The sequence below is a fragment of the Carlito syrichta genome, unplaced genomic scaffold, assembly GCF_000164805.1.
Source record: "Carlito syrichta isolate Samal-C Ts95f unplaced genomic scaffold, Tarsius_syrichta-2.0.1 Scaffold314146, whole genome shotgun sequence".
Taxonomy (NCBI): Eukaryota; Metazoa; Chordata; class Mammalia; order Primates; family Tarsiidae; genus Carlito; species Carlito syrichta.
Window position 1 is genome coordinate 443063 of NW_007258242.1, and position 25023 is coordinate 468085.

General features: G+C 43.1%; 1 protein-coding gene across 1 annotated transcript; it reads right to left on the minus strand.

The window, feature by feature from the left end:
* Positions 1–215: 215 nt before the first annotated feature.
* Positions 216–23618, minus strand: PPTC7 (PTC7 protein phosphatase homolog). Its single transcript, XM_021719108.1, has 6 exons — positions 23246–23618; positions 18794–18973; positions 12423–12621; positions 8257–8380; positions 6607–6736; positions 216–4043 (listed from the first exon to the last, which is right to left on the minus strand). The coding sequence occupies exons 1-6, from the start codon at positions 23616–23618 to the stop codon at positions 3985–3987; spliced, it is 1065 nt and encodes a 354-aa protein (XP_021574783.1). The 3' UTR covers positions 216–3984.
* Between the last annotated feature and the right edge of the window lie 1405 nt (positions 23619–25023).

Consider the following 25023-nt stretch of genomic DNA (forward strand, 5'->3'; position numbering starts at 1 on the left):
TATGAATTTTTGAGGGAGATAAACTGATGTGAACCAGTTGGTGACAAAGATGAAATTCAGGTAAAGTAGTCAAGGACAAGAGATGGCTCTGAAATGCAGATTCACGGCTAGACTGACTAGAAGGCTTGGAAAGGAGGACCTGGTAGAGACCAACAGACTCAATGTCAAAGGCTGGTGTCTTTCTTAGTTACTATTCAAACCAAGGAGTACAAAGATTAGTATAAATACTATATTTATTAAATATCTTTACAGTTTATTTAAATGTATTTACAGAACTATTCCTGCATAAATTATACTTCAGACATCCAATTCAGGTAATTGCCTCTCGGGTAAGACAAATAACGAGAGTCTCAACAGAAAAAAGCAGCTCATTAGTACACAGATTCAAATTTGCCTCATTATTTAGCCATCTTTGCCACACACTACCTGCTAACAGTTACAGCTTTGACATGGACACTGTTTAGTTGAGAGGCTCAATTTTGCAAAGAATGTAGTTTTTTTAAATAAATAGAATCCAAATGTTTTCTGCTTCATAGTTCATTTTGCAAGTAGATTTTGGTTTTTTGATATTGTAAAATTTGTTAAATGCAAAAATGTGATAGTTTCCAGAGAAACTGAATGCTGTAGCTTCTACCAAAGATAGCTGGTGTAAGGTGACAAGGAACCATGAACTTATCCCCAAGTACAAACGCTAACCTTGTTTACAATCTCCCAAACGCTTGAAGCTAACTCAGTAAGCTCCCATGATCCCTGCCTTGGTACTTGGTGTGGTGGGCTAGTGGTACTGAAGGTGGTTCAGGGCTACTGTTCGACTCAGAACAGACAGAACTGACAAGAGAGGATGCTCTCCCATCATGCAAGCGTGAACTCGAGTTTCTAATCTAGACATAGCCCAGCCCCCAGACATGCACACCTGGAATGGATTCTCTTGCGATTCAGTACCCGTCAACCATGTCAAGCAAGCACAGTAACTCAGGGCTCATAACCTGTTCTCCGCCTCCATTTCTTCTATCAATTTTAAGAGCCTATGGACTCCACTGCATCTCCGTTTGGTAACGTCATTTTTGTGCGCAGGCAGCTTAAGTTCATAGGAAGAAATAAGGTTCTGATATGTTTAGAGTGCACATTTTAAAACAGAACAAAATAAAAATTTCAAGCATGTGATAAAAATATTGATTTTTATAATACAGTATTGCTTTATAAATATAGATGGAAAAGCTATAAACTTTACTGGTCTTTGGTGCATCCAGAGAGGGATAATTTGCTATTGGTAAATTAGAAATCCAAATTTTCTCTTTTGTTATAAAAGTTCATTACATGAGGCAAGTGTGTGTGTGTGTGTGTGTGTGTGTGTGTGTGTGTGTGTGTGTACTGCTTGATTTAAAATACAATTAACACACACATCAGGTTCAGAACCAGACCCACCAAGTGGTACAGCTCAGTCACAGCCCACGGAAGCTTGGGTCTGTGACCTGGAAAATTCTAGTATGGGTCCAACACAAGCTTCTGATCACTGAGAGCAGGAGGAGAGTTACTCGTTAAGCAGCACTCCAGCCGTCCCCAGCAGTCACAAATGAAGTGCACAACACAAAAAGGACAGGGGAAGAAGAAAACAGAAAATATTTTATGTCACTAATCTACAAGCCAGGCCACAGTCAATTCCACTGTGAATATCAATTCTTGTCCCACTACTTTCAATGTTACTGGAAAAAATGCACTGTCGATTTCTAACAACCATCTCTCAAAAAAGCAAGCTGATGAAATGAGTTGTGTAAAACACCCCCAATCTAGCCTTACAAGGATTGTGTTTGATGAGTTTAACAAGAGCAGAGAAAAACCAGTAACTTGAGGAGCACTGCTCTTGCCAGGAATTAAATGTAGACGTTGGAAAATGAATGCAAAAATATATCCCAATCATAAGGCTACATACCTCTGACCAAAAATAGTTAAAAACCCCAACAAAAGAGCTGAAGTAGTCAGTCCTATAAATGAATTCCTTCTAGCAAAACCCTTCTGGATGCAACTTTCTTTACTTTTAAAAATACACAGAGACTGCCAATCGTTTGTGCAAAACAAATACTCCGCCACTCAGGCTTCCGTTTCCGCCCGGCAGGACGATGTCCCCCTCCACACCCCCACCCTGCCCCCCAGCTCCTCCACCCACCAAAGAATCCTGTTTTGTCAAGTTAGGGTAGTTAAGGCATTCTGACATGTCATTAAAGGTGATTCAAAATAGATATCTAACATTAGGCCAATTTAGGAATAGTAGATAAATTACTGAACGGCTTACAAATGAATAACTCATTCTTATTATAAATGAAATGCCTGTTACAAGCATGATGCATTGAAATATAGTAATGACATGTACATGGTACATGTTAAACAATTTAAATAAAACAAAAGCTTGACAGTTACTCAAATATACAGTACAAATTCACAAACAAAATCTTTTAAAACAAGTTGAGGTAACCTCAAACATAAGTTTTAATGCAATAAACCAGGGAGTCAGTATCTCCTTTAGAGAAAAAGACTTTCTGTATTCTCCTGAAGTAGATTCTCATCAGGTTTAATTGCATTCTCATCTATACACCAATGTTACCTGACTTATATATAAAACATGGCTTTAATTTAAAGATTTCTAAGTATATATTTTTTTCTACCACCAAGTTAATGAAGGAAAAAAACTGACCCAAAAATATATATCTTTACAGCAGTCAACTTGTACACAAACCTTAAAAATACGCTTGAGCTTGCAGATAATGGGAAAACCAAATGCGGGGTAACTTCATAAGGAAACTACACACTGCAAAATGGCTATTCGGAAACTGTAAACATTAAGCTTGATTCAGAAACCCCTAGCCGCTGCCTGGGGTCATCGCAAATGTCAGATCATCACCAGGAGTTTTCCTCGTGGACGGCGGTGCTGCTGCCACTGCACACAGTGCTCTTTCCACGAGGACTCACAGAATTTGGTGCATGCTCTAGAGAAAGCAAGGCTACTCATAAAAGGTCTGCGAGTAAGACTATGGATAGGTAGCATGACCATTAAAAGCCAGAAGAATTCAAAGTTACAGCTGCCCGTTCTCAGCCCAGTGGGCCTGTGGGCCAAGAGCTCCCGTGCAGGGGCATCCTCTTGACAGGACGGGAGGCGGGAAAGTCACTTCAGCCATAACATGAAGTTTCGAGGCTTTGAGGGATGCTGCAACTTTAAGTAATGTTTCCATTAAAAAAATATGGGCAAGGAGTCTCCCCACCCCTCCTGGAGATTAGGCCACAGCCTGTGGATTTGGACTAACCAATGAACTGCCAAACATTCCATCACAGGAACACAATTACACATCTTTTTAAAAGCATGAAATGTTTGCATCCATAGAACTAAAATGTACTTTTCTTCCAATTTGTAACAAAAAAGCTCCTGGGATCAAAATGTTACAACCCAAAGCAATATTTTAGAGCAGAATTGTAAGCCCCTGAAAAATAGGAGTTTATAACAAAAACATAAAGCCACATCCCATTATCGTAACATAGACTATGCTTGTGGAGTACACACGAAACATTTCTTTTGATGAAGAATGTATGTTTCTAGTAGATGTGTCATTACAATTTGTGTTAGACTTTTAAAATCCCTTTAGCACACTGTGATTCTGAATTCACTTTACCCACATTACTCATTTTCAATACTTCGACTACTTTTGAAAAGTAACAGCCATAGTGGCACTGAACACCTCCACAATCCCATCACGGAAGGGACGATGAGACACGAAGGCCAATCTTCAAATTCTGACTCGCCTCAACTGCCGGCAGGTATGAGCTAGTGAATGACAGTGGTTCTCAACAAAGATCTCAGTGGGTCTCAAAAGACAGGCGAAAGACTTCTATCACTGGCCATTGAGATCAGCGGCAAACAAACGTGGTCCTGCCAGCAGGATCAGCACACGCGGCAGGGAGATTTGGGGCGATGAAAGGGAAGGCAGGAGCTGACAGTCAGTCTGTATACTCGGCCACTATGGAGAGAAGGACGGTTATGTCATCTGGCTTTCCACCTATAATGAAGACGAAAATCTATTAATATACTTTAAAGGGACAAGTAGGCCGGGTGCAGTGGCTCAGCCTGTAATCCCAGCACTTTGGGAAGCTGAGGCAAGAGGACTGCCTGAGCCCAGAGGTTCGAGACCAGCTTGGGCAACTTGCTGAAACCGCGTTTCCACAATAAATTGTGTACACACACACACACACGCACAAAACTAGCTGGATATGGTGTTGTACGTCTGTAGTTCCAGGTACTTGAAAGGTTGAGGCGGAAGGATCGCCTAAGCCCAGCAGGTTGAGGCTGCGGTGGCCGTGAGCAAGCCATTGCACTCCAGCCTGGGTGACAAGAGTGACTCCAACTCAAAAAATAAAAATAAAAGGACAAGTAAGTAAAAAAAAGTGGACCTAAATGGGCATAGGGGTTGTAATCCCCAGTGTTATGGGAGGCCAAGGCAGGAGAATCATTTAAGGCCGGGAGTTCAAGACTAGACTAGACAACATAGTGAGTCTCATCTCTTCAAAAAATAAAATAAAATAAAAAATTAGCTGGTATGATGGTACGTGCTTGTAGTCCCAACTACTTGAGAGACCAAGGTGGGTTAGTTACTTGCACCCAGGAGTTCGAGGTTACAGTGGGCTATGACTGTACTAGCCTGGGTGATGGGGAGAGACTCTCTCTCTAAAAAAGTAAATAAAATAAAAAAATAAGTCTTAAAAAATATGGGCCTAGCTGGGCTCGGTGGCTCAGCCTGTAATCCCGCGCCTTTGGGAGGCTGAGGTGAGTGGATTGCCTGAGCCCGCGGGTTCGAGACCCGCCTGGGCAGCGAGACCTCATCTCTACATTAAATCAAAAAATCAGCTGGGCGTGGTAGCGCATGCCTGTAATTCCAGCTACTCGGAAGGCTGAGGCGGAAGGATCGCCGGAGCCAACAGGTCGAGGCTGCAGTGGCCGGGAGTGGCCACTGCACTCCAGTCTGGGTGACAGAGTGAGACTCCAACTCAAAAAAAAAAAAAAAAACACAACAACAAAAAAAGCCAGGCTCGGTGGCTCAGCCTGTAATCCTGCGCCTTGGGAGGCTGAGGTGAGTGGATGCCTGAGTCCACGGGTTCGAGACCCGCCTGGGCAACTTGGCGAGACCTCTTCTCCACAATAAATCAAAAAATTAGCCGGGCGTGGCAGCGCACACCTGTAGTTCCAGCTACTTGGAAGGCTGAGGCGGAAGGATCACCGGAGCCCAGCAGGTCGAGGCTGCGGTGGCCGGGAGTGGCCACTGCACTCCAGTCTGGGTGACAGAGTGAGACTCCAACTCAAAAAAAAAAAAAAACACAACAACAAAAAAAGCCAGGCTCGGTGGCTCAGCCTGTAATCCTGCGCCTTGGGAGGCTGAGGTGAGTGGATGCCTGAGTCCACGGGTTCGAGACCCGCCTGGGCAACTTGGCGAGACCTCTTCTCCACAATAAATCAAAAAATTAGCCGGGCGTGGCAGCGCACACCTGTAGTTCCAGCTACTTGGAAGGCTGAGGCGGAAGATCGCCGGAGCCCAGGAGGTCAAGGCTGCCGTGGCTGGGAGCAGCCACTGCACTCCAGTCTGGGTGACAGAGTGAGACTCCAACTCAAAAAAAAAAGAAAAGGGCCTAAATAAGTACTGGAAGTTTACAGCCACACCACCCAGCATGTGCCTGATCTCGCCTGACCCTGGAAGTACTAGAAGACAAGTGCTTGCATTTCAGGCAGTTTGGTTTGTCAGTATACCCTCGTAGGAAAAGAAATATCTAATAAAGAAAAACAGCTAAATAGGAAATTACATGTAATTTAACCAAAGCTAAAAAAAATTTTCTCCGCTCCTTTACAACGAGTGCTGTGAAAATGGCCACCACATTCTCTGTTTACATCAATCACAGTCCGTCTGACATGTGTCTGCCACAATCCTAATGTGGACAGACATACCCCAGTGTTTTGAAACTAGGAATACCTGTCTATCCTAATCTGCCACACAGCTACAGTGTGTGCTTTTTGTCTATTTTAACATTTCCTGGAGGGCTAAGAAATGCTTCACATGTCGTAACATTACACTGGCACGGAACTGACCTAGTCTACTCGTCCTGCTATGCTAGCACCAACATGTACTCCCAGTCTGAGACAGAGTCAGGGCTCCCAAAGTCGCAGCAGACAGAAGGACTCTTCAGTCAAGGACAGTCTCACATTGTTTGCCTTTTCCAAACCTGCTGGGGCAATCTGGCAGGCAAAAACTGTCAGCGAGCTCCACAAAGCCAAGGGGGAAGCAGAATGTCAGACACGTGAAGGGCAGAATGTTCACCTGTTAGGCACGTCCAGGCCCTCCAGGCCCAGCTCGGAGGCCTCTGGGCTCAGGTCCCAGCAGAGCCGCGGCCAGCAAGGGTCAGCCCTGAAGGGCATGCTCCATGGGGGACACAACGACAGGCGCTTGCTTGTGCCCTGCTGACCCGGTGCATGGCCAGGAGAGGACACCCATAGGTTCACCCGGAGCCCAGAACGCTCCCACCCTACCAACACAACGTCCCCAGTCAGTTTCCATGACCTTTCCAAAGAATGCTCACCTCTCACATTCAATCCGTTGTCACATGCAAACTGTGCAAAAGGTGACATATAATTTGGGTCATAGGCCAGCTCGTGAGCTTGCTCAGCAATGCTTCTTGCAGTTTGTTGTATACTCTCGTAATTGGAATTCTAAGATGAAAGGAGAGGAGTTATTTTTACCGTAATACCTCACATGGCTTCTGCAGGCAAGTATATTTCCTTTTAAGACAGTACATTGATCCAGCCACATTTTCCACCATTCAAGTCTTATTTGCATTAGGGAAGACATTAAAGCAAGATGCCCTAATATGAATGAGACCATCAGTCGGTTTGCATAAGGTATCCATCAGAAACTCCTTTGCTGAGGGGGCCATGGGCCCTGAAGTTTGGGTTTTCATTTTTGCCCTTTTCCCATTTGACATTCTTAAGGTGTTCTTGCTATAATGGGAAAAGGTGGATTCTGAGAGCATTTTCAGGATGACCTCAAAAGTTTCCCTGCTTAGGAATGCACCCCTGGCCAATCACAATTCTGCTCTCCGAGTAAGGGTTGCCAGTTGTCCCACTGAAAAGACCTTCCGGGTTGCTTTGATCATGATGAAAGACTCCTCCCAGCGGTGTAATCCAGAGCCACACCCTCACCGGTGCTGCAGGCAGATGGGGATGGGAGCACAGGCCCCTCTGAGCGCAGGTTTGCACCAGGTTTGCACCGGCCTCTGTGAGCACTCACAGGTCTTCGGACGCCACCTCACAGAGGCCTTCCCCAACCCACGTGTCTATAGCAGCGGCCCCTCTGCTCCTGCTCCCTCCCCCATGCCGCATTCTTCCTATTTATCACTAGCCTTCTGGCGTGCTCTGTGCTACCTATTTTTCCCCACTACCCTGTACTGTAAGCTCCATGTGGGCAACTATTCTGTCACCAGAGAGTCCACTGCCTGCTGCAAGTAAGCGCCTAACATTGACTGAATGCCACAGGCAAGGCTTGGTGCTAAGGACTTCCATAACTGGTCTTATCCTCACTGAAGCCTAAAAAATAGATCCTTATTACTCCTCATTTTACAGGTGAGGAAAATAGTGCTTACACAGTTCTAAGAAAAGCACCCAAAGTCCTACTGGTTAGAGGGAAAGTACTTATGAGAAAAGACTACTTTTTCTCAGAGTTAACACCTTTACAAAGCCAGGAAATTAGGAAAAGGCCGTTTTTCACCTCCTTCCACTGTGTGTGGGAGAAGCCTGCTTAGTTACAGGTGACAGGTCAGGTCACAGGAAGGCTCCCGGCTGCCTGCCACTCTTGGCTGCTGCCTTGACTGGCTCTGGTATGACTACTTCCTGTCCTTCCTAGCCTCAACACCTACTGGCTGTGTTAGAAGAATCAACGCAGAAAAAGACAAGCAGGACCCAACACTATAAATACAAACAAGAAATGTCTTCATCTGGACTTTTCCCACTCTTGCCACCCCACAAAGGCTTGGGTAGGAAGCCTCTTTTCCCAAGTGATCTAACAGTGAATATTTCCATTTACAGTTGTTTGAAATATTAGAACTAGCATTATTTTCCTAATGTTCACAAAATAGCCATTTCCAAAACTACAAAGAGATAATGCAACTGAATCAATAAAACACAGCTGTCCAGACAGGGTCACTGTTTCCAAGAGCTAACCTTGAGTTAATTACCTTTAACTTTTTTAGCTCCTGAAGGATCATATAATCAGGCATGTTGTCAAAGAGTCCATCTGTCGCCGTCAAGATGATGTCTCCTAACTGGACATCAAAAGATGTGCTATCAGCAGCATCCGGGCTGTTGCAAGGACAAGGGAGGGGCAAAGTTAAGAAAGCCCTTAGAGAATGGTTCAGTTTCCTACAGGCAGTATTGTCCAATAGTTCTTCTTTAAGAAAAACGAATCTATAATCATTGAAGTCAATTAAAATAAAGTTATTCTGAAATTCTTAACCTTGAAAAACATTAATTGAAAATTCGAAAATGTTTCAAAAGCTTGTAACTGGAACTACCAAGCAAAACTGAGTGATGGGCAGTCACACGGCTTGCAAGGAAGACGAGTTCTTATGTGAGTCAGATCCAACATGCCTCTAAAAACCCTAGTGGAAATGAGTCTGTGTTTCCTGATTCTTCAGAGCCAAATTCCATCCTCTCTTACTCACTTTCCACTCATCGGTTTCCCTGCACGCCTGGGTCTGGCTGTTAGACGTGTGCTCCCGTCAGGGCATGATGAGCGCCCCTGGACGAGAGCTCGTCAAGCCTTAAGAATGAACTCGCAGGCTGGGCTCGGTGGCTCAGCCTGTAATCCCAGCACTTTGGGAGGCTGAGACGAGTGGATTGCCTGAGCCCATGGGTTCAAGACCAGTCCAGCCAACTTGGTGAGACTTCGTCTCTACAATAAATCAAAAATGAGCTGGGCGTGGTAGCACGTGTCTGTAGTTCCGGCTACTTGGAAGGTTCACTAGAGACCAGCAGGTGGACGCTGGGGTGGCCATGAGTGTGTCACTGCACTTCAGTCTAGGCGATGGAGTGAGACTCCAACTCAAAAAAAAAAATCAATAAATTAATAAAAGAATCAACTCACAGGAGATCTCTACAAAGCTTCTGTACAGGGAGGTCTCTGTGTCTCCCAGGGATCACAAAGTAATTGTCATGCACGGGCACTTATTAGTGTGCCTGGCACATGGTAGGTCTTCCAGAAATATCTGCTGAATAACTAAATGAATGAAGAAACAAAGTATTTAACCCTACAAATTGGAGGAAAAAAACTTCAATATATTTTTGAGGGAAGAAAGCAACCATTTCAGTAAAAAGAAGGAGACACACAGATGTGGATGCTTCTATATACAAAGAATAAACCTGGAGAGACTCAAAGAAACTGCTCACAGTGGCCGCCTCTCAGGAGAGAATGTGTGGCTGGGGGCAGGGAGGGGAGATAGGTTTCTCATGACATTTTTTGGTATATAACTTTAAAAAAAAAGATGCGAGAGGTGAGGGGATTGCCTGAGCCCATGGGTTCGAGACTAGCCTGGGCAACTTGGTGAGACTTCATCTCTACAATAAATCAAAAAATTAGCTGGGTGTGGTAGCATGTGCCTGTAGTTCCCGAGAGGTGGAGGGATCACCTGAGTCCAGCAGGTTTACGCTGGGGTGGTCGTGAGCATGCCACTGTGCTCCAGCCTGGGCAAGAGTGAGACTCCAACTCCAAAAAAAAAGATGCGAGATCCTTTTCTCTGACAATTCCTGATGAAAACAGACATAAGAATGGGGGAAGATTCCAGCTGGGGGGGAAATATATTCATTCAAAGAGCTTATGGCCCCCTCTGAAGCTGGTTCTTGGCCACCTCCGAAGGCCAGTTGCTTTGCTTCCAGGCCTCTCAGGGGAGGGAAGGGTGAGATCCAAAAATTGGCCATAACCTGTAATTAGGGAAGAGCCAGGAAAAAAATTCAGACACTGACCCAGAAGGGAGGGGCCAGACCTAAACCTAAGCTTGACAGAAAAAAACTCAACACTTGTGTAAGTAACATGGGAAAAATGTGCAAAGAAAAGGCATAAAAACAAACAACACCATGCATGCCTGCTGGAGATGACACTAAGTACACTGAGAAAACTTCTGGTTCATCTTGGCTCGACGAGGAAAAAAGTGGCACAGCTAAAAGTTCTGCAAAGTGCTGTTGCTGGGAACAAACTTTCACTTAGACATTTACATAGTATTTTGTAAAAACAGCTACTGAAGGAAAACCTGTAAGTTAAGGTTACAACAATAGTCTATAGGCAAGAGTGAACAATAACTAAGGAGAGACATGCAGCAGGAAAAAGACTAAAATTGGTGGAAATCAGGTCGATTTTTTCTATGGAATAAGAAACAATGCAAGACACTCTCATCTGCTCAGTCTTTGAAAACTAATCAGATTCTGGAAGTGTGGATTAATGACCAGGTTGGCACTGGCGCTGTTTTATGCGGAGGTTTGCTTTCCCCAGGAGTGTCCTCTGCTGCTCTGCCTGTGAGAGTCTTGCTCCCTCCCGCTGGACGGTTCGTTCTCTCCTAATGCTCCCACCCATGAGCTTGGTGTTCCGCCAGCTGCAGTTTTGCCCATTTTGACTGAACATACTGTGCTGCTGGAAACTTTTGACTGCACTAAAATACGAGCTGAAATCTCACGCTAGCGCACTGTCTCTGGGCTCCAGGGGAAGCCACCTCCATCTTACTGGCAGGCCTCCTGGTCAGACAGTCCCAAAGACTATGTGTAAGATACACAGGGCCACTAGCACCCAGGAGTCCACAAGAGTCCAATGAAAGAAAAGTAAAGCAGCACTCTCCCCAAACTGTTGTCTAAGCTCAGTGACCACTAAGGCTCTGGGGTTCTCCCCACTCCAATATGACTAATAGTATTACAGCCAACCGAAGAAGAACCTGCAAATCAAACATCCTTCCACTCAGGGCAACCTGCCTGCGCCTGAAAGTAAAGTGTTTCCCTGTCTCTAAGAGTCAGTGGCAGACTTTCTAGATGGGCAGTACTGAATGACTAATTATATAGTATGCTCATTCCAGTTAAAAGATGGCAGTAATGCCGGGCTCGGTGGCTCAGCCTGTATGTATTCCCGCGCTTTGGGAGGCTGAGGTGAGTGGATTGCCTGAGCCCACGGGTTCGAGACCCGCCTGGGCAGCTTGGCAAGACCTCATTTCTACAATAAATCAAAAAATTAGCTGGGCGTGGTAGTGCGCTCCTGTAGTTCCAGCTACTTGGAAGGCTGAGGCAGAAGGATCGCCGGAGTCCAGCAGGTCGAGGCTGCGGTGGCCAGAAGCGGCCACTGCACTCCAGTCTGGGCAACAGAGGAGACTCCAACTCAAAAAAAAAGATGGCAGTAATAATCATTTTATCTTAGATTGGACTTAAGAGCTGGTTTAATGAGAGCTATTAAGTAGAGACAACAAGCATTTGCTAGAATGCTTACATTGTAACAAAAGGTTCACTGCCCATTTAACAACATTTATGAACTGCCAGTGACGTCTGTGCCAAGTCCTATAAGTAAGTGTGTTACAGGCAGTGACATCTGACACCCTCTTAGCCTTACTCTCTATACTTATCTAAGGAAAGACAAACTGTGAAGGTTAACTCAAAGTATAAGTTGTCTTGGAAGGTTCTTGACAATTTAAAAATGAACCAAGAGAAGATGTCAGAAAGAAAAAGAGAACACCTCAGTAACACCATCACAGAACCTATCCAAGGCTACTTTTTTTTTTTAAAGACATGGGTTTCGCTATGTTCCCAGGTTTTGCTATGTGACATCAAGCTCAAGTGGTTCTTCTGCCTTAGCCTCCTGAGTTGCTGGGACTGTGGGCGTGTGCCACCATGCCTGGCTCTACACCACTTTTGATTCTGTTTCCTGCAGGTTCTATTTGATACATGTAATAAGAGGGTCTGAGAATCAGGAAGTTATTCTGATAAAGCAGATGTCTCTGCATGCTTTTCTAACAATGTATGCAAAACCTTGTACTGGCAATGGCATGCATGAACAATAACTCACTTCTCCAGCACAGTTTAACAAATGCACTGTATACATCATGTGGTACTGGCATGAAAAATTAGTATTTGGTAAGCTGAAATAGCATTTTCACAGTACTGTCAAATTATTGAGTGTTTAATCAGAATTCAGTTTGGCTGTATTACCTAGTTCAAATAAAATCTCTTTAAAAGGCAAACTCAAAGGTCCTTGTGATGAGAACATTCTCCCACAAAAATGGAAAATGCCTATCCCACTGCGCTCGAGGGGGACAGGTGGGGACCTGGGGAGGAAGGGGGGAGACCTGCTCACACTTAATGGCTGGGAGGGGGTTACCTGTCACTCAAGACGACTCCCTCGGCCTCAGGGGGGGCGATTGAGAGCTGGAAGGGAGTGTTGAAGTAATGCTGCTGCTCATCTGATCGGTGTACAACTTCGCCGCCCCTGACAACCAGAAAGCCCGAATCGCCCAGGTTTGCCGTGTGTAAGCGGTGGCTAGTTCTGTCCAGCACCACGATGCAGGCAGTGCTGCTACCTAGAAGCAAAAATGATCTCCATTGATTTTCTCTTCCTGGGCTGCCCTGGCACACACATGTTAATCATGTGACCCCAAAGAGCAACATGCCATCATTTGAATCTCCTTTACCCAAACAGGACCCTTCTTGGTTACACTCCACATACTCTATGAACGTTAACAGCCTGATCAGGGTTAGCATGGTGGGGAAAGAAAAAGGAATTTATAGGCCAAGGGTGGTGGCTCAAACTTGTAATCCCATTACTGTGGGAGGCTGAGGCGAGAGGATTGCCTGAAACCAGGGGTTCAAGACCAGCCTGGGCAACTTGGCGAGACCTTGTCTCTACAATAAATCAAAAAATTAGCCGGGCATGGTGACTGGCGCCTGTAGTTCCAGCTACTTGGAAGGTTGAGGCAGAAGGATTGCCTGAGCCCAGCAGGTTGAGGCTGGGGTGGCCGTGAGCGTGCCACTGCACTCCAGCCTGGGCAACAAGAGTGAGATGTGAGACTCCAACACACACACACACACACACACACACACACACACACACACACACACAAGAAATGTATATTATACAAATTAAATGGGCCACCGATGATCTGAATTCTTCCATGTGCTGAGACAAAAAACAATAAAAATGACTGGTATTTAGTCATATTGTTTCATTTCAATATATAATCTATGCCAAATGCTCAAAAGCATGTTGTGGAGATATTAAGTTTTAATACTTAATTGCCAGAATAAAAATGTTATGTTTTCCTGACATTTCTCATTAGTCACTGGCAGGAAGCCTTCTCCATGAAATTCACAAAGACAGGGCAAATAACTATAATTTTAAACCAGATTTCCATCTGTTGAGGTCATCAATAACCTTCCTTTACTGCAGACTAATGCCTCACTAAATAGTAACAAGATCAATTTTTGCGAGTACCTTGTGGAATCAACCTGTTCACTTTAAAGAGACCAATGTTCCAAGTGAAGAGACCACGTACCAGCCAGCAAGCAAGAAGCTCTGTGCACCTTTGCTGCACACAGCCTGCACAATCTCCCCGAGGCTGAAAAGCTAACCGTACCACTAACTAGTAGAGATCACTTTCAAGCAATAAAATTTAAACCTACACCCACCTTGACCAGAAAAATACGCAGCTCACCAAGAAATGGTCTGTAAATATTATGAAAAAATGATCAACTCACTAGTAACCCTTTTTGCCTATTAGCTTAAAAAGAATTGAAAGAAGATAATGCCTGGTAAAACGCCTGGTTGGTAAAAGTGTAGGGAGCATACTCAGTCTCATTCTGTGGTGGTGACGGCACCTAAACACACTTTCTGAAGGGCAAAATAGCCCTGAAAAATGTGCATGGTCTCCTTTGAGCTAGCAATTCTATCTGTGAGAATTTATTCTAAGGAGATAATTAGAGAGGCAGCCAAGTTGCAAGTACAAAAACATTGCTTAAGATGAGGAAAAACTGGAAACAATCTAAACACCTAAATTAAAGAAATAGTTAAATAGATTACAGTACATCCATACTGTACAAGGCTATCTACTAGCATGTAATACTTAGGAGTGCAGGCTCTGGAGTCACCCTGCCTGCACCTGAATCCTAGTTCAGCCACTTACCAGCTGTGTGACTTGGGGTGAATTTCTTAACCTCTCTTTGCCTCGGTTTCCTCATCCATAAAAGTAGGGGTTACAGTAACTATTTCACAGAGTGCTTTCTAAGGATCAAAATTAGTTAAGTCATTTCAAACACTTATAACAGACAGTGTTAGCTATTTGACAGTCATTACAATTATGATAAAGAAATAATTTGAAAAGAAAAGATGATAATTTAAGTGAAATAGATTACAAACTAGTATTACTCAAAGTTTTCTTAAAAAAGGAATGATGTCAAAACTTGAAGAACTGTACATCAAAAAGTGCAAGGTTTACTATAAGTAAATCTTTTTTTAAAAAAAAAACATAAATCTGGGCATGGTGGCTAAAGCCTGTAATCATACCACATTGGAAGGCTGAGGCAAGAGGACTGCCTGAGTCCAGGGGTTCAAGACCAGCCTGGGCAACTTGGCAAGACCTCATCTCTACAATAAATAAAAATATTAGCCAGGCATGGTGGCGCGTGCCTATAGTTCCAGCTACTTGGAAGGCTGAGGTGGAAGGATTGCCTGAGCCCAGCAGGTCAAGTCTGTGGTGGCTGTGAACGTGCCATGCATTCAGGCCTGGGCAACAGAGACTCTGACTCAAAAAAAAAAAAAGGCAATAATAGGTAAAGTCTAAACTGTCAAGATGACAGAAGCAAAACAAAACAAACAGGCTGTGGAGCCAGCAGTGTCGAATCCCAGTGTGCTATCATTTTCTAGCTGTGTGACCAAAGGCAAGTCTGTTAGTTATTCTCTCTAGGCCTGTGTCTTCCTACCAACCTCCTGGGGCTGTTGTGAGCACATAGTAGATTCAATTCAAGTTACCATTACTCGGTGCACAAACATATATAGAAAAAAAACTGGGGGCATAATCACTAAAATATGAACAGTTTTCTTAGGGGGATCATGGGGAAATTTAGTTTTTGTTATTCATTTTGTCTTAGCAAATATACAATTAAATAATTTAAAGACACTTAAATACACACATCTTTCTCATCCTAATGCTCAGAAAATCCATTTCCTTGTCATCTACAGTACATGCAATGGCACTACCCTGATGCTGATACTAAGTCATCAAAAGTCCCTATCCATTAAATGTCAAAGAAAAGAAAAACACAAGTACTGTAACTTACTGGTAGTGCTGTCAGATAGCCTGATACACAGCTTATAGTAGAGCAACACTCACCAGCAACCCTCCCTCCTAGCTAAATGCACAGAAACTCTAATAATTTGTCATGAATGGATTATTCCCCAAAAGTTCTTCTGAAAGCTGATGGGATTCGATTCTGAGAATGAAAAACTACAGATAAGTTCCACAGTCTTGAAAATGTTGCTGCAAGGACTCACATTGACTCATTATTACTCACTGACAAGCCCAGGCTATCATTTTGCTTTCCCTGTGGCAGTAACTTGCTGAATTAAAATCAAAATGGTCCTGGTGAGTGACTGAGCTTTAACATCCAAAGCAGCAGCAGCAAATGCAAATCCAGCCTCACGGAATCACCTGAGCTTGGAATACATGGTCCTCCTCTGCCTCCTCAAATCACTGATGCACGTGTGTGGCTCAGGCCCTGACAGCCTAGTACTGGGAGAAGAGCTCCTCATTCGCATGTGTTTGGAGAAAAGAGGTGCTGAGAATGACAACGCTGGATGTTCAAATGACTGACCTGTACAGACAGGCACCCAGGCAAATCCCTCACACTAAAATGGAAATATTCTGATCACTCAGCCCCTTATTTTATAAACTACTACTAAGCTTTTTGTGCACCAGAGAAAGAGATAACCTTATTAGGACTGACCCTTCAAATTCTCAAGATATGTTGGCTTCCTAAGACCTTATGAATCCACTTAAGAGTTTCTAAGGAAATATATGTCAACAATTAGCCTGTAATTTCACGGCAGACCCAAAAGCAGCTAGAAAGTCAAAGAAATAAGTGGTTGCAGCTACCAGCTTGCCCTTTATATCGGAATTGCTTTGTAGGCTTTCTAGCAATTGCTGGATTTAAAAGATTATCCAATCTTGTAAAGTTACCATTATTTACAATTATATCTAACTGAAGTTCAGTAAACCCTGTCTGGCAAAATATGCTTGGTTAGTTATAAACAGCCTAGAGACCTATACATTTTGTGGGGGGGGGTGTATCAAACATGGTAACAAAGGATTATTTCAGTATATTCAATGTAAGTATATTTCAATACTATTCAAAGTAAGAAAGCCTCTAGTATGTCCGTTATTTTATTAATATCTTTCATTGACACAAGGGTGAGAACAGGAAGGGAAGCAGGGATAGAGAAAGACTACAGCAAAACACTGAAGCTTTTAAAGTGTAAAATTGAGATAGCTATGTGTTTTGTAACTCGTTATCCCAAGTCCCAGTAAATGATGAGAGGGCAGTGGGTTGGAGATGAGGTCAGCAGAGGCACTCATGGGACTGTGCAGGAGGTAGCCCCCTGGAATCTGTGTCTACGGGCTTTCTCATCATTTAACATATAAAGCAAGGAGGTCACAGGTTAAGTGGTTTGCCCAATGTCATATGGCAAGTTGACAGAGAGATGCTAGAAATAGAATCTAGAATGTTTCACTGTGGCAGGCTAGCTGCAGATTACATGTCCAAAATAGGGGATTTAAGACAAGGCAAAATATACTGAAACTGCAAGACAAGGTTTCTTTTTAGTTAGAAGGAAAACAAGCTGGTTAACCATAGCACAAAGAAGACAGCAGAGTGACAAAGAGAGCTCCTTCTTATAGAGAATTTAAACTGAAGCAAATTCTACAACTGTGGCGATCTCCATTAATGCTGAACAGATAGATGCTCATTTTAAATGTGGATGGTGACTTGGGAGGGAGGCCTTCTAGTAGCCAGAAAGATGCTGGCAATTAGCAGAAACTTAATAATACTCTTTCTTTCTGAGAGCCTGCTTAGAAGGCCGGGTAAGTTCCCAGGAAACCATTTGATATATAAATGTAGAATCCTGGCCAAAAGATGCTCCTTTAGTATGCCAGATAGATCGTAAGTATTTGGCTTTAAGTTTTCTTTCTTCTTTCTATTTTAATTTTAGAGTTGTGGAGTACAAGTAGGGTTAGGCTGCATGCAAGTGAAGTGTGGGCTTCTAGCTGGCCCTCTTCCCTCCAGCAGTGGACTAGGCATCCATTGTGTTGCCACCTGTCCTCCCCTTTCTTCTCCCCAGCAGAGCCTGCTGACTGCTGATCCCACCCTGGTGCTAAAATGACTAGTGTTCAGGGCCCGCTTATGAGTGAGAGCATGCGGTGTTCAGTTCTTTGTTTCAGAGTTAATGTATTATGATGGTCTCCAACTACAGTCAAGTTGCTGGGAAGGTCATGATTTTGCTCTTCTTTATGGCTGCATAATATTCCATGGTGTATATATACCTGGCTATCATTAACAAGTCAAAAAGCAACAGGTGCTGGTGCAGCAGCAGAGAAAAGGGCATGCTGCTGCCTGTTGGCAGGAATATAAACCAGTCCAGCCTCTATGTAAAACAGTGTGGTGATTTATCAAAGAACTAAAAAAGGTTTTACATTTTCTACTGCAAGATCTATAGGGATCTAATTTGTGTCAAACTATTTCATGGACTAATCAGTTCTTAGCAATCTGGGGTGACTACATGAAACTTGAACCCATCACGGGTAATCAACCGAATTTTGCAAGCCAGACCCTATGCCCTTTCTTCCTTTACAACCTCTTGCTCTTCTTTTACTATATTATAGAATTCTTAAGCAATACAGTTTTAGTTTTTTATGTCATGTTTCTAAATTTCAACTTTATGGAATCAGACTCTTAGGTGGTATTCTGGAATGTCCTCTTTTCCTTTTTTTTTTTTTTGAGTCAGGGCCTCCCTCTGTTGCCCAGGTTGGAGTGCAATGGTGCCATCATGGCTTACCTCAGCCCTCAACTCCTGGGTTTGGGTGATCCTTCTGCCTTAACCTCCCAAGTAGCAGGGGTAATAAGCATGCACCAACACACATGGCTAAATTTTTAATTTTTTGCAGAGACTTGGTTGCAAGGCTGGTCTGAAATCCTGGGCTCAAGTAATTCTTCCACCTGGGCCTCCCAAAGTGCTGGGATTACAGGCGTGTCTGGCCCTTGTTTTCTTTTAGAACATACTCCTGAGTACTGCAAGCAGCTTTAAGCCATTTCTTTCACAATGCCTCTTTCTACTACTGATAGACTTTTAGGTTGTTCCGGTTTTCTACTATTATTGACAACATTGCTAGAACATTCTTGTAAATATCGCTTGGTTCACAGATGTGGAAGAGTTTCTCTAGTCTAAGGTAAATATCTAGAGTGGAATTGCTGGGGCATACTATAACTTTACTTGGTAACACCAAAGTGTTGTCCAAAGTGGGTGTATCTATTTTCATTTCCTCCAAGCAATACTAAGCATTCCCGTCAGCCCACAGCTTCTCTATCACTCTGCCTAGTAGGAAGAGCCTCAGAAAAAAGCTGGGCCGATAAACGATTTTCTTGGTTTTGTTTTTAACTGTCTAGTGAGCTTTTTTAAAGAGGAAAACACACAGGATATCTACTTACCAAGCAAAGGTACTTTATTTTGCAGCAACTCACAGTAGCTTGTGGTGAGAATTCCAATGGGATTACTCGGTACAAACCGTCCTTCTTTTACTAAACGTTCACACGTCCGCATTAGAGTCCCTGAGAACTGAGACGGATCAACACCATAGTCTCTCCAGCCTCCTACACCATCTGCAACTCCTGAAGAAAAAAAATTGCATTTAAAGGACATTCTTACCAACTGCTGAGGAATTCTTATCCCACCGCCTCTTAATGGTCAATTTCACTACATGCTATTTAGCCCGGATTTCAGAATAAAAAGTGATCGAGTTTAATGTATTATACACTAATACCCCTAAGCCACATTTTCCACTTAGAATCAAGTCTTTTACATATTGACGATTAAACCTTTGAGCTACCACAGGGTGGCATTGCCTACCAGCCAGGAGTTCAATTTCACCAGGATTATCATCTTTGTATAGAAGTATTTGAGCTATTAATACTTAGTTGTATAAGAATTAAAATTGATTTTTTAAAAAGTGCTGATGCTGGTGATACTACAATTGAGTCAGGGCCGGCAATCACTAAGAACATCAAAAGCAGCAACCTTTTAACTTCAAACATTGGCCAATAACTGTGAAATAAAGAACAAAACTGAGAACATTTCCCATGCCCTCTCCCTCCTCCCTCCAAGATAATCACTATCATGTACAGGGCAGTGCTGACCAACTCAACAGCCATTAATTACCACTGGTGGCTACTTGAGCATTTGAAATGGGGCTGAGATGTGCTGTATATAAAATACACACTGGATTTTGAAAACCTAGTATGAAAAAGGATAATATTTCTCATTAATTTTTCCATTGGGCCAGGCTCTGTGGTTCAGGATCTGTGGTTCCCAGCACCTTGGGAGCCTGCGGGTTCAAGACCAGCCCGGGCAACTTGGTGAGACCTCATCTCTACAATAAATAAAAAAAAGTTCCAGCTACTTGGAAGGCTAAGGTGGAAGGACCCCTGGAGCCCAGCAGGTCAATGCTGGGGTGGCCGTGAGCATACTACTGCACTCCAGCCTGGGCAACGGACTGAGACTTCAACTCAAAAAAAAAAAAAAAATTTTTTTCTTTTAAACAGGATTTATTGAGAAGACAGAAAAGCTCCCACAGTGGGAGGGGATCCGAAGGAGTTGCCCCACTCCAAAATTTTTAATATCGATTACATATTGAAATAATACCTTAGGCATAATGCACTAAAGATAATACATTATTACAATTAATTTCACTTTTCTTTTTAACATTATTTAATGTGAATACTAGGAAATTTTTTTTTTTTTTTTTGATTTGGAGTCTCACTCTGTTGCCCAGACTGGAGTGCAGTGGCCACTCCCAGTCACTGCAGCCTCGACCTGCTGGGCTCTGGCAATCCTTCCGCCTCAGCCTTCCGAGTAGCCGGAATTACAGGCACGCGCTACCATGCCCGGCTGATTTTTTGATTTATTCTAAAGATGAGGTCTTGCCAAGTTGCCCAGGCAGGTCTCGAACCCGCGGGCTCAGGCAATCCACACACCTCAGCCTCCCAAAGAGTGGGATTACAGGCTGAGTCACCAAGCCTGGCTATTACTAGGAAATTTTATCTTACATATATGGCTCAAATTATATTTCTACTGAATAGCGCTAGTATAGAGATTTTTGCAGGCCGGAAGAGTTGCTGATGAGTTCATAGTCTGCTTAAGGTTCCTATATCAAGAAGAAGCCAATGCTCAAGAAAGTCAATAAAACATCAAAGCCAATATCATATAATCTCCTATTCAAACTCCTCACATTAAGATCAATTTCTATTATGTTCAAAGAAATTGAGAGAAAATTATCAAATATAAATGTTATTAAGGCTTTAAACAACTTTTCTGGAAGAATCTATAAGAAAAATAAACAATAAGTTGCTTTGAATTAAGAAACTAAAAATGGTGAATGAACAAAAGGGGAATTTTCACCTTTTACTTCATACCATTCTGTACTGTTTGAATTTTATTTTTTATGAGTATGTATTATGATTTTTAAAAATAGGAATTTTATAATTTTAAGATTGACTGAACATGAAATATCTTCCCCTATACATACACATTTATGTTTTTTGTACATTCAACTTTCAAGAATGTATTTGATTAAAAAATCTCTGAAAAACTGGCTTAACAGGACACAGACATATTTAAACTCAATTTTTTCTGGGCATGATAGTTATCAAACAGAAAGCAAACACATCCTAAATAAATAGGAGGAAACTTAAGTGGAAGATAATAAAGTGGGTGACAAATAACTTAGCACTAAGGGGCAGCAACTGTCCCCACCTTATGTGACCAATCAATAAGCAAAATTTCCCTATGGGGCAATTCCAAATTAGCTGATTAAATGATATGAAGTCTGGGATTTGCTTCAAAATTATTGAGGTAAAGGGAAATGGTGGAGGCTTAGATGAAACAAGACAGGCCATGAACGACAGGTACACACATCTCTCTACTTTGATATCGATTTGAAATTTTCCATAACACAAAATTTAAATAATAATAACGATAATAATGAATTTTTTTTTTTTTTTGAGTTGGAGTCTCACTCAGTCGCCCAGACTGGAGTGCAGTGGCCACTCACGGCCACCGCAGCCTTGACCTGCTGGGCTCTGGCGATCCTTCCGCCTCAGCCTTTCAAGTAGCTGGAATTACAGGCATGCGCTACCACGCCCGGCTGATTTTTTGATTTATTGTAGAGATGAGGTCTTGCTGCCCAGGCGGGTCTCGAGTCTGCGGGCTCAGGCAATTCACTCACCTCAGCCTCCCAAAGGCGCGGGATTACAGGCTGAGCCACCGAGCCCGGCAATAATGAAATTTAAAAAGAAAAAAATCCGTCTGCCTGCTGTGTGGTATGTGGAGAGCGAGAGTTCCATAGGTGGATGAGTAAGTGATCTGTTTCAGTATCCCCTCATGAAATGCTGGCAGGCAGGGTGGTGAGGGGGCACAGACATTTGGGACCTGTGAAACAGGACTTACATGGGGACTAGGGGTGAGGGTGAGGGAAGAAGAAACTCTAGGGATGACTTGAGATCTACTGTACCAGGAATAAGCGTAACAGTTTACTCTGGCCAGGCGTGGTGGCTCACGCCTGTAATCCCAGCACTTTGGGATGCTGAGGTGAGAGGATTGCCTGGGCCCACGGGTTTGAGACTAACCTGAACAACTTGGGGAGACCTCATCTTTACAATAAATTTTTTAAAAATTAGCTGGATATGGTGGCAGGTGTCTGTAGTTCCAGCTATTTGGAAGGCTGAGGCGGAAGGATTACCTGAGCCCAGTACGCTGAGGCATGCCACTACACTCCAGCCTGGGTGACAGAGTAAGACTCCAACTCAAAAAAAAGGTAAGAAAAAAAAAACACCAAAAACAGTTTACTCTGTGTTCCAAGCAATTGTGGGGAGCTCTGGGAAACTATTAAGAAAATTTTAGATAGTTTAATAGAACCTTCTTTTAAGGAATTCTTATTTCACTAGGGGTAAGATTTCCCCACAATTTAAGATGCAACAATTTATGTTAAAACACAGAATACAATTACAGTCCTTGTAACACCATCTGATGAATCACTCATTCTTTTCTAAATGCTCCAGGAAAGAATTTCTCCCTAGTTTCTGGTCCAGCTGCCACAATTAATTTTAAATACAAAATGGTTTCATCTGCAAATGCTCTTCTCTCTCTCTCTCTCTCTCTCTCACACACACACACACACACACACACACACACTTAAAATCTGAGACAACATTGAGAGTTCATCCTGACACTCACTAAATAATCTGTCAGCAGGTTGAATCTGACCTGACGCAGCCCTTCAACATTAATCAGATTTCTCCCAGAATAGAGCGCAACCTTTCAGGCACCTGTTTGCTTTTGCATGGGCAAGGGTGCCAGGCAAAATTCCACTGGCCAAAGCTCTTTAGGAGAAAAATAAATTCAAAAGGCATATACACTTCTCAACAAGGCTGTGGGAAAAAAGCCTTAGTGCAGTAAAGATTTGTAATTTACTTACAAAGAACAAGTTATATAAGAGTTGTATTTGGGATCAGAACCAGGCTAAAACCAAAATAACCTGCCTCACGTATATCTGAAACCTAGTCTTATTCATATTAGGCAGTTATTTCTACACAGAAATTAATATGTCCTCTCTTGCATAAATAAAAGCTTCAGACCACAAAAACACTTTTTAAACAGTGGAACTGATCCAGATTTAAAGGGAAATTTATTTCAGAATACATTTCAAAGGTAAAGAAAATAACTGTCAAAGGAGAGACTGCTTAAGAGCCCAAAGATGTCAGCAGTGCACCTATCAAACAGCAAGGGATGTGACCAAAGCATCCGTAAGAGTAAAGGGAGGTCACACAGCTACCACCCCATGTGTACACAGTGCAAGGAGGGAGGAGGAATGAGGGAACATGGCCTACCTCTGAGACGTTCCCCTGCTATTAGGGAGCTAGACTTCTCACACAGGACCCAGACAATTGGCTCCCATAAATGCTGCCACAGGAGAGTCAAGAGTGAGTGGTTAGTGCTTGTGGGCCACCATAAGAATGGAGTCAGCCTTCTCTGAGAAGTGGCATTCAGATAGGCCCCAGAGGGTCTGTCAGATTTCCACAGGCAGGGAAGGGTAACAAGTGGAAAAGAATGGCAGTCTGCTAGGTGTGGCTGGGGCTTGGTGAGCAGGGAGACTTTGAAAAACGAGGGCAGGAAGCTGCAGAGGGTCCAGAATGCCAGTGGAAAACTTCTAAAGTTCCTTATGCCACAGATCTGAAGTAACAAGGGAACCACTAGCCACATGTGGCTACTAAATTCAAAATGTGGTCAGTTTGGATTGAGATGTGCTTGCAGTAAATATACTTGGATTCCAAAAAGTTAGCACTAACAACAGAAAAACCGTAAAACATTTTACTAGTTTTATACTAAACATATTAAATATTTTAGATTAACTGGGTTAAATATATTAATTAAAATTAACTGCATGATTCATTTTACTTTTTTTTATTTTTTACTTTTAAAAAATGTTCTAGGAGACCGCACTCGGTGGTTCACCCTGTAATCCCAGCACTTTGGGAGGCCGAGGCGAGAGGATTGCCTGAGCCGGAGGGTTCAAGACCCACCTGGGCAACTTGGTGAGACCTGTCTCTATAATAAATAAAAAATTAGCAGGGCGTGGTAGCGTGCGCCTGTAGTTCTAGCTACTTGGAAGGCTGAGGTGGAAGCATCACCGGAGCCCAGCAGATGGAGGCTGCGGTAGCCGGGAGCATGCCACTGCACTCCAGTCTGAGCAACAGTGAGACTCCAACTCAATAAATAAATAAATAAAAATGCTCTAAGAAACTTCGCTTGTGGTGCTGTATATTACAAGTGGACAGTGCTGCTATAGACAGGAGAAAGTCATCATGGTTTCTGGAAAGAAGTGATATAGACCAGTCTGGGCTGGGCATAGTGGCTCACGCTTGTAGTCCTAGAACTTTGGGAGGACTGCTTGAAGCCAAGAGTTTAAGACCATCCTGGGCAAAATAGCAAGATCATGTCTCTAAAAACAATTTTTTTTTAATTAGCCAGGTGTGGTGGTGCATGTCTGCAGTTCCAGCTATATGAAAGGTTGAGGTGGGAGGACGGCTTAGGCCCAGAAGTTCGAGGCTGCAATGAGCTCACCACTGCAGTCTAGCCTGGGTGACAGAGCCAGATCTTATCTCTTAAAAAAAAAAAAAAGTACCTAACTCCAGTCAGAATGGCAATTATCAACAACTCAAAAAATAACAGCTGCTGGAGAGGGTGTGGTGAAAAGGGAACACTTCTACACTGTTGGTGGGAGTGTAAACTAGTGCAACCTCTGTGGAAAGTAGTGTGGCGATTCCTAAAAGCTCTAAAAATTGACCTTCCATATGACCCTGCAATCCCCCTACTGGGAATATATCCTGAAGAACACAAATCACTCTATAAAAAAGATACCTGCACACGTATGTTTATCGCAGCGTTGTTCACAATAGCAAGAACCTGGAAACAACCATGCTGCCCATCAAAAGAGGACTGGATTAAAAAAAATGTGGTACATATACACGATGGAATACTACGCAGCCATAAAAAAGAACAAAATCATGAATTTCGCTGCAACCTGTATGGAACTAGAGTCTATAATACTGAGTGACCTCTCACAGAAACAAAGATCTGAATATCACATGTTCTCACTCATATAATG

Excerpts from the sequence above, each read along its gene's own strand:
- PPTC7 (XM_021719108.1), bottom strand. The coding sequence starts at position 23,618 with ATGTGGCTAGTGGTTCCCTTGTTACTTCAGATCTGTGGCATAAGGAAC. Across the intron at positions 18,974-23,245 it reads AGCAGGGGAACGTCTCAGAG|GAGTTGCAGATGGTGTAGGA; the intron begins GTAGGCCATGTT and ends TTTTTTCTTCAG. Across the intron at positions 12,622-18,793 it reads AAATAAAGTACCTTTGCTTG|GTAGCAGCACTGCCTGCATC; the intron begins GTAAGTAGATAT and ends TTTTGCTTCTAG.